The sequence below is a fragment of the Sardina pilchardus genome, chromosome 9, assembly GCF_963854185.1.
Source record: "Sardina pilchardus chromosome 9, fSarPil1.1, whole genome shotgun sequence".
In the NCBI taxonomy this organism is placed as follows: domain Eukaryota; kingdom Metazoa; phylum Chordata; class Actinopteri; order Clupeiformes; family Clupeidae; genus Sardina; species Sardina pilchardus.
In genome coordinates, this window is record NC_085002.1 from 20,448,813 (window position 1) to 20,458,812 (window position 10,000).

Here is a 10,000-nt window from a genome sequence, read left to right on the forward strand (position 1 = left end):
TCTACTTTCAATCTGGTGTGGAAGTTGACCAGGGGAAGATCTCACTAGAAATACTAACATCTAATGTTTGCTATGTAATGGAGGGCTCTCCTCCTTTTATAAATGGTATATTCCAGCAGAAACTCCCCATCATCAGACATTATCTGAAGTAAAGCATAAATGTTCATGTGATATTTAACTCTTAGGAAAAAAGGTGCCATATTGAACCAAAATGCAAGCTTCATATATGCCACCCCTAAATGGTTCTTTATACCATTTTTAAGGAATCCCTTCAAGGTTTTTTTTTTTTCAAGTATTGAATGTAACAAATACATCATTATGGTCGCAAGATTCATAGTTTGAGTCTATTAAATTGGCAATACTGATTTTTTCTAAGGACAAGCCCTGCCTTAAAGGGAAAATAAATAATTGCCACAGCTTGACAACAGACTGGTATGTACATTAGTTCATATTGTTTTGTCAGGTTCTGCAACCTATTATTATCATCGGGGAAGTGAACTTGGAGATGGAAATACAAATTGGTCAAATTTTCCCTTCAGACTAGACCTAGTGGATTTGAAAACGGGCGAGGCTCGGAAGGTAAATCCCCGCCCAACGGGGCGTGGTCTGTGTCAGGGAGACGTTCTGGATCCACCTGCCCGCACATCTCAGTACGCAGTTAGAGAGGCGTGACACGCTGCCTTCACACTCAAACCCACTCACGGCACAAGAGCGAACCAACCGACTCGGAGCTCTCCCCTGCAAAACATTTGTACTCGGAATAACACTGAGGTTGAACTCTGTTGGACTGAACCGAAATAATCGATAATAGTTAAAGGGGGGAAAAAAAAGAAAGATTAGGAGAGTGAATGTCCTCTCGGCTTTACAGAAGACTTTCTTTCTCTGCGCGCGGCTGCTGATTTGGAGCACACCAAGGGAGCGTATTCTTCGGATTCTACTTTCTGCAGGATATATGCCTGGAATCAGTGTGGGGTCATTTGACTGACAGGCGCAAACTAGGTAAAAACAATTCATTACTGCATTATTCAACTAACATATCTCGCTGCTAGAATTTCAGAATGGATTTGTACAGCTCTTTAATGATTTACAGTGTTTTGTCTGTAGCTTAGTGCAAATATGTCGAAATACTCTGTCAGTTTATTATTTTCCTGTTTTTGTAAACGGAAGTATATTAGTTTAATTGTGGTAATTTAAGTAGACTAGTGCACCACACCATTGCAGTATTTAAAAACAGAATATGAGAGGTTGATTGGTCTCCAATGTTTATTGGACTAAACTGGGATAGCTTGACTATGAGACACTTGAACAGGTCACTGCAAAATCTTTTTGTTTGTAAGTTAGTTAGTAAATTGGTTAGTTAGTTTGTTTTCATGCGCTGTATGACTGTGCTTCATTTGTTGTGTTGGTTTAGCAAAGCCATGTTGTTGTTATGTTGCCAGTTTTCAACGTCAATTTAATGACTGTGAAGTCAAAAATGATGGTTGGATAACTTCTGTAACCCATCGCCAAGATCCACAATAGGCCATCACTCTGATATGCTTCTCTTTTCAACAAAAGTAGGGCATGTTTTCCTAATCAATCATAAATAGCTGTTCAATGTCTGGCGCCTTCTTGAAGAGGCCAATGCGTGTGATCTAAGGTCACTCACTTTAGAAACCATCTCTAAATAGCCATATGAACCAAGTGAAGGTTTCGTCACATATTCCGCTAAATGTGCACCACCTTTCCCGTGAAATATGGGCAACTGTTTATTTTGAATCTTTGTGATGAGGTAATTCCGCGAGAGAAGTTCATTTCTTTCACTACTTGTTTCGTCAGGGCAGGTGGCAGTGGACAGTTGCGCGTTTAAGTCCCGTGTGAATCAGTTGGCTGTCACAACGTGGAGTGATCATTTTGATTGTTCCAAACGCCAGTTTAAGTAGTCCGTGAGCGCTATACAAAAACAAACATAGTCTCACTGTGTTTTGTAATATGACAGAATACTTATCTAGTGCATGCCAGTATCTCGTGCGTAAACACGCTGCTAGATTAATAAAGGGTGTTCTTATAACTTCAGTTTGTCATTGGTAGGCTACATAATCCATCATGTAGGAATGTCACACAAAATTGGACAGTCCTACTCGTGACAGATCATGTTCTTTGTTTATTTATTTAAACATTATTGTACAGCCAATATGTTCCACTTAGTGGTGTGTAAAATTGATATAGCCCTCTCATATTTTTACAGCTGTACGCGTTCGCCAGAATTGTTGCACATACATGCAATTTGGAAATAATTGCTTGTAAACTTAGTTGTAATGTGGCCGACTCTGTCTTGCAATTGCGTTGAGCGTGGTGTTCTTTTGAGGGAGAGGGAGAGCCCGGCAGCTGCTACCGCTTGTTGCGGAGCTCGATCGGCGGTCTGACGCCCAACTGAGATTCTGCTCTCCGCGCGCAACACCCACGGGCGCGGTATATGCTACGGAGAAGCTGGGAGGTGGTGTAACGAGTGGATAAACATTTGGTCTACAACATGTGCAATTAATGTGAAAAGGAATGAAATCACAACGAATACACATCGTTCCTGCGTGCGTTCATTTAAAAACATAGACCACCCAACAAACAACACAAAATACTTCTCCTTTGTCATTGGGTGGTCTACGTAATGAGGTGAGGTACACATGAGAATTTTAATTTTTGATGGATATTGTGTTCCCACCACCCCTTTTTTGGACCACTCCCTAACTAGATATTTTAATCCCGATTTATCTCTGACAAACCTTGGCTGATGGTGGCTCTCTCTGAATGTCAAGTGCTATTTCTACATGTTGCTGACTTGTTCTGTCTCATTGTATTTATAGGATTGTCTGCCATACTCCTGTGTGTTTGGTCCTTGATAGACCATGTCACCGTTTGGATGGTTGGTCCTGGAGACCTTGACGGTCTTCTTGCTAGTGACCCACCCCTCACACAGCAACCCCCTTTCAGCTCCCAGAGTTTTTCTGTCCTTCAAAGGTAAGGACCACTTCCTTTTTCTCACACTGTAGGTTTTGGGTTATGCCTGATTATCATGTGGTGGATGGGTTGGTCTGCTAACATAAGCGGCAACCCAGAGCTGGCCTCTGGCTTTCTGTCCACAGGTGGTTTTAGTTACTGTGAGCACTGTGGTGGAAACCGAGGGTATGTAGGTGGTAGATTGTGCTGATACCCACTTCTAGCTGTCCGGAAGCGATACTACTACGGTGTGTGTGTGTGTGTGTGTGTGTGCGCGCCTTGCCACGGGCCGCTCTCTTCAGCATGACTGGACCAAACATTTCGCTGAACAAACTGCTGAATCATGACAGTGCTGAGTCCCAAGGGAGAATTTGTTTTTCAGGAACTGATTTATTTGGAAAGGAGCGATGGCTCAGTGTGTGTCAGTCGATGGGGGGGGAAAAAAACACTCTCAGTTCAGTTCTTACTCACAGTGCTTTCAGCTTTCCTCAGCAAGTGAGTATTTCACACTAGGCCAGCTGATCTACTGCTTTTGTATGCAGAGAGATTGGCAGTAATGTGTTGGTGAGGCTAGTTTGAAAGTATTCACTCGAGGAGTAAACTTGGCAGAATTGAAGGTTCATAATTTAGGTCTGTAGCAGATGATTTGAGAAAGCACATGTTTGCCTTCTATTCCAGATTTGAATCATTGCGTAGCCTAGATGCAACCAGTGTGTGCATGTTCAGATAGGCATGCAGGCTGTGCAAGTATCCATGCTTCCCTTTATGGAGTGGTATTTTTCCTTTTGATTTACAGCCAGTGTAATTTGATATTTAATACTCTCCTTAGACAAAAAACACCCTTACACCCTTTTTATTGACTTTTTTTTGTAGTGTGTGTACTTTTTCAGTCACTGCACTGGGAATTAATAGAAATCTGGGCAAGAAATAATGTGGAAATATCCATTGTGCGTCCAATGGGGATTAAAAAGGGCTGATGTCCAGGGCCTTTGGTCTGCGTTGGGCTGATTCAGTAATCTGAGTACAGAGAGGTGTGTAGAGGTAGAGGAGGTTTAAGGTGCTGAGAGGTGCCTCTGTGCTCGCTCCTGCTAACCTGTCTGTTTTTGCTTTCTCATCAGGAGAGATTTCACAGTCTGTTGCCTCCCCTAACCGCTCCCAGCAATCGTTTTCTTTTTAAATTGCTTTTTATTGAGTTCCTCACTTTCGCTTTTTTCCTTTTAATTGGTTTCTAAGAGCAACACTTTTTCTCCTCTTCAGATGATAACCTTGCAGTCTCTCACAACCTGAATTATTCAAGTCTGAGCACATTCCCCTGTAATTCCATGACAAGGGTCTGTGAATGTGTTGATAAATTTGGGTCGTCTGTGGTTACCATGAATGGAAATGATTATTATTTTCACTCGCTCATCAAATCCAAGTCATTTGAATGATAAGCTAGATAAGACTGATACATGATAAGTTAGAACTTGTGGAGTTTTGGAACTCAGTGATTGTCTGTAAATAGACTTACTGGATGTCATCAATCTGTCACTGTGCTCAGGTGGCTGTTGCTCTTGTTCTCGAGCTTATCAGCCGTCACACTGACCAATCATACTGGTCTGGCACCCAAGTTACAAGCTTCGTACAGTACTGTATGTGTAGTGGTGTGACCAGAGACAATGCAACATCATTGTCCAAACTTGAATCTGTCCATACCAAATGACAAAAGACGTGCCTCTTATAGAAAAATAGCTTGTGAAAGAATGTTATCAATTGACCTATTTAAACAATGAAGTTGCTGCTTTGACAATGCTATGTCATGGCTTTGGCACCCTATTGTAGTTTAAATAGGTTAATTGATCAACATCACGCTTCAGTACTCTATAAATGACCCTGGTTGCCATGTGAGATTCCTAGCAAATTTCACCAGAGGAATGAGGGGTGGATATTTGTGGATGACCACTATGATGGTTAACCAAAGAGTAGACTTTGCCCAGTCTTATCTGCATTTGTGTTGTGGAGTAATGGCTCTGAATGGTGAATTAGGAAGTCAGTGGAGAGGGCTTTGTTCTTCACCTAGTTACACACTTTCTCGCTCTCTCTCTGTCTCTCTCGCTCTCACACACACTCACACACACACACACACACACACACACACACACACACACACACACACACACACACACACACACAAATACATGCATTGCTTAAATCAATAGTAGACAAAGGTATATCATCAATATTTCAACTACTTAGCCTTATTCTTTGAAAAATAGATCTGTAGAGTATATCTCAAGCAAATATACTAAAGGCACCCTTCTACAAGTCTTCCAAATGTGTTTAAATGCAAACACTAAGATATGCACATTTCACATTAGAACACATAGATCCAGTAAGAACATAGATTGAGCAGGATGCCAGAACACATGCACAAAGCACAGAGCTGCAAGGGAGGAAGAGGAATGGGATGGCTGCCAAGGAGATTCTGCTATCTCCTCCAGGGAAGAAGACTTGGCTGCCGCCGGTCTCTATATGAGGAGCTGGAAGACAAAAAAAAAAAAGAGGGAGTACCCATTCCAGATTCACACCCATTCATTTTGAAGATGGGTCCAGAGGACCCTCAGATGTATGAGGTGCCGTGCCCAGTGCAGGGAGACGGTCTTGGGCCTCCGGAACCCCCGTGACTGATGAGAATGGGCCCTAACGAGGAGCCGGAGGAATGTGGAGTCCTCGGTCACTTATCTCACCTCCCACTCTCTGGTCTATTTTCTGCCTCCTCTCTAGATAGTTCCTGTTACTGTGACATTTTTTGGAATATCTTAGATCTCTCGTGATCATTTCTTTTCTTTCGCCCCATCCTTTTTTTCTTTAAAAAAAAAAAAAAAAAAAAAAATTGAAAAAGAAGAAGAAGGAAAAGAATCCTTTCCGTGGCAGCGGTGCAAAGCTGAGGGGATTTACATGCGTAACGATGTGCTCCGAGGAGTGTATTCGAGCGAGTTTGTGTTAGCCTGCGTGTATTTATGCAAGCGCAACAAACCTCCACGGAACTCCTGTTTTGACGTGACAACAGATTTACGGACATGTTTCCCCGTATTTACATCCCTGAGTGGTGGTTAAGAAAACACCCAGGGCACATTCAAGGAGGGAAAAGCTGCTGTGAACGTGCTGCCCCGGGGAGAAAAGACACACACGCACACACACACACATACACATATACAGTATATGCTAGCATACACACACACACACACACACATATACTCAAATTCACATGCACCTATGTGACCTGTGCACAGACACATAGAAACAGAAACAAACAGCAAGACACGTACAGTACACAAGGAGGCACATAAAAGGTTCATAAGACACATAAAAAGCTGATATGTGATCTGTGCACAGACACATAGAAATAAGACATAAATACAACTCACATGAAGGGAAGACCCACACACACACCAACACCAAGACACGTGCGTAAGGAGGCACATAAACGGTTCATAAGACACATAAAAGCTGATAAACAGATGCAAATAAACACATTGTTCTCATTTTGATCTCTTCACACATCAACACAATGTTTGGACAAATTGTTTTTTATCCACCTGGCAGTGTGCACTCTTGTCGGCTGCGTTCCAGGCCCCTGCGTTGGGACACTGCGGTGCCAAGCCCCCGCAGTTTGCTTGAGAGTTCAAACGCATAAAATTTCAGTTCCAACACTGAGAGACTCATTCAAAACCTGCTGCAGATGTGAAAAGCACTCGATCCTTTGAGGTCACATTAACTCTGAGGTGTCCTTTCAATGGGTTTCAGCTGCTTAGAATTGGATATTTGTTTTTTTTTCACAGGTTTATATAGGGATCTTTCATGAGCGCTGTTGGTTATAATAGGGAATGTGGATCTTACCTGTGCGGGGTCTCTCAGGAAGTGTGAGAAGGTGTCGGTCGGTGGAGCTATGTAATGAGAGAGAATGAGAGAGGGAGATGGGGAGGCACAGTATGGCTGGAGGGCCTGCAGGATATAAACACACACACACACACACGCACACACACACGCACACACACACGCACAGACACACACACACACACACACACACACACACACACACACACACACATCCAGTAGGCCTCCATTTGTGTCTGTCCATAAAACCCAAAGCATGTGTTTACCCTTACCACAAACACACGCCTGCACACACACGCACACACACGGACACATTCACCAAGTTATCAGCTGTGATAAGAGGCAGTAATAAACCACTGGCGGAACAAAGGAGATTTCATATGAGGACGAAGGCGGTGGCGGCAGCCACCCTGCTCTCCCAGAGCGAGATTAATGGGGAAAGGATGGAGGGGAGGAGGAGGAACGACATCTCTCGCAGCAAGAAAGACCTTGTGTTTGACCCACGCTTGGCATCGCAGTGACATCTTTTTTTTTTTTTTTTTTTTTCCTTCTCTCGCGATTGACATCTGGCAAATAGTGGCGGCCGTATGTCAACATGGTGTAATCAGATGGGATGAAGTCAGGCAGCTCCTATTTCATTGAGCACAGTTATTTGCAACGGCAATTGCATCACTCCACCCTTGGAAGCAGATCTGACAGGCATTTTGAATTGCCAGAAATGGCTGTTTTCTCAGTAGGTGGTTCAACTATTTGTAGAAATTATGATTAGTTTTTTTTGTGTGTGGCTGCCGCAAAACCATATGATCATCCCCCAGCTTGTCACAAGAGCGACATGTGTGGGAGCACACACACAGAGAAAGTGTTTCTGTGTGTGTGTGTGTGTGTGTGTGAGAGTGTCTTTGAGAGGTCTTCGCTCTTCACACCCTTAACAAGTTCAAATCATATCACTGTGGGTGTGAAGGTTATGAAGATAAAATAGCTCCTCACATCTGCAAAGAGCTGATATTCCCGTCACCACAGTGGCTCAGACCTGTGACGGGGAGATAAGCTGTGGGTGTATAGATTTATAGACACCTGTCACAAAAATGCCTTTAATTTGGGTCAGGACTCGGAGAGACATTTCTTCGGGACAAGGTGAAAGTCGCGGTCCAAAAATAAATAAATAAGAAAGTAAATTATCTTTGAGCTGTCAGTTATCGAATGTCTGCAGTGTGTTGGTCCTTAGACTGTGGCGGGCGCAACCATCTGCCCAACAGGTGCTGTTCGGCGTCAATCTGAACTTCATCATGGGCAATCATCACGGCTAATCATTGCTAACTAACTTGGGCCTTTTAAACGTCTCACAATAGCCTCGTCCCATGTCGGCTATCACAGCTGTGTCCATCACTAGGCAGTTTTCTCCAGGGCGCCGACATTTATCTCCAAATGAGCCCCAATCAGGGGTTATTTTGGGGTGCCAAGGCTCTGTGGCACTTGACCTTTTCCAACAGAAGGGACTTCAGCCGTGGGATGATGACGTGGGAAGGGGTGGGATGGTGTGTGGGGGAACGCTTGTGTGGGAATAGGGTCATCCTGTGCGGTGGGTGGGTGCACAGCGCGTGAAGCTAATGGACAGTCACATTTGAGAGTGTTTAAATTTGGTGCGCCGCTGACCCCGTGAAGGCCGAGGACGAGGCGGACGCTCCTTGGGGGCGAGAGTGAGAACGAGCGGCAAGGTGAAACGATACAAACCCAGACACCAAATTATCCAATTATCTGTAATCTTTCCCTCTCACTTTCTCTCTCTCCTGCTCTCCCTTACCACCCCCTCAAAACATACCACACGCGCACACACACACACACACACACACACACACATTTTCACACGCATACACGCACACACACACACTGGCTGTCTGTCTTTAGGGCAGGAATAATGCATTATTAATGAGATTGACATCATTTGATTCTGACTATTTCTCTCACACTTGTCTTTCCAATTATGATTGTTTGCGATTCCCCGCGCTAAAGCGCCGCAGGCCATAACGCATTCCGCTTTCTCCACCGCGGCTCGCCGGATATCCACATTGAAATGTGTGGCTCGGGGTGCCATTTTTGATAGTGTTATCCCCTATCCAATCACTATAAATGTTGCAAAGGGATTAGTGTGTGCGGAGCGTAGCGGTGTGGTCTGGAGACGAGGAGAAGACCGCAGATTGTCGGGCCTTGGGGATGAGGTGACCTCTCTCATGCCTGAGTCAACTCTCAGTGGGGAGAGGGAGAAGCACAGATGAGACACCGTGAATTCTTTGTGATGAGAAGACTGTGTGTGTGTGTGTATGTGTGTGGCTTCTAGAATTCAAGAATTCAAATGCCTCACCCTAACCCATTCAGAGACACTCAACATTCAGTACACTGGTGAAACATAACCTGAAAGTTGAGATGCACACACACACAAACAGACACACACACACAGACAAAAACACACACAAACACACACGCGCACACACACACACACATGCAGTCGCAAACATCTGTAAACCGATCTGCCATCTGCGTCAAAGAAACAAACCAGTGTTTCTTTTTTGCCTGAGATAAACTTGGCAGACTCGACCGACCAAACCTATCGCCACAGAGGTCACCCTGCACCTGACAGACAGGCTGGCGGGCGGACAGACAGACAGATGAAAGCGCTGCCGACGCGTCACCGTATCTGGCTCTCTCTCGGGGGAGGATGCTATATGAGACTGCTGCCGTCTAGACACCGTGCTCCTCAGCCCCCGACGACCAGACGGGGGCAAGCAAAGAGCCGACGGTTTCTTCTCGACGCCGCCGCTGATGTGAAAACCACGAGGCCAAATAATTCATGACCATCTAGCGATTGCTCTGCTCGCTGCATTGTTAAGGCCTTTTGGCTCGCGGAGGCACGAGGAGGACCTTTTTAGCTACTTCCGGCGGCAGTGCCAAGGAGCTTGTCGCGTCGGTGGTATGAAGTCAGTCTCTGTGTACACGAGCTGCACGTGCTAACCCAGAGGCGCATTTCTAACTGTTGAGACACGGCGTGGGAAGTGTTTCTTGGATGGGTCTGGGATGAGGGTCTGGTTTATATAGGTGTGTGTGTGTGTGTCTGTCTGTCTGTGTGGGTGCGTGTGTCTTTGTGTGGGTGTGTGTG

At 44.7% G+C, this 10,000-nt stretch overlaps 1 protein-coding gene across 4 annotated transcripts in view; it reads left to right on the top strand.

The window, feature by feature from the left end:
• The first annotated feature begins 671 nt into the window (after positions 1–671).
• The window catches only part of sema3fa (sema domain, immunoglobulin domain (Ig), short basic domain, secreted, (semaphorin) 3Fa), a 48,740-nt gene continuing 39,411 nt past the window's right edge, over positions 672–10,000 (top strand). For all 4 annotated transcript variants that reach the window (XM_062546256.1, XM_062546255.1, XM_062546258.1 and 1 more), the window contains exons 1-2: positions 672–999; positions 2,841–2,994. In XM_062546256.1, the coding sequence (XP_062402240.1) occupies positions 2,883–2,994 (112 nt within the window). In that variant the 5' untranslated portion in view covers positions 672–999; positions 2,841–2,882. The remainder of the gene's footprint in view (positions 1,000–2,840; positions 2,995–10,000) is intronic.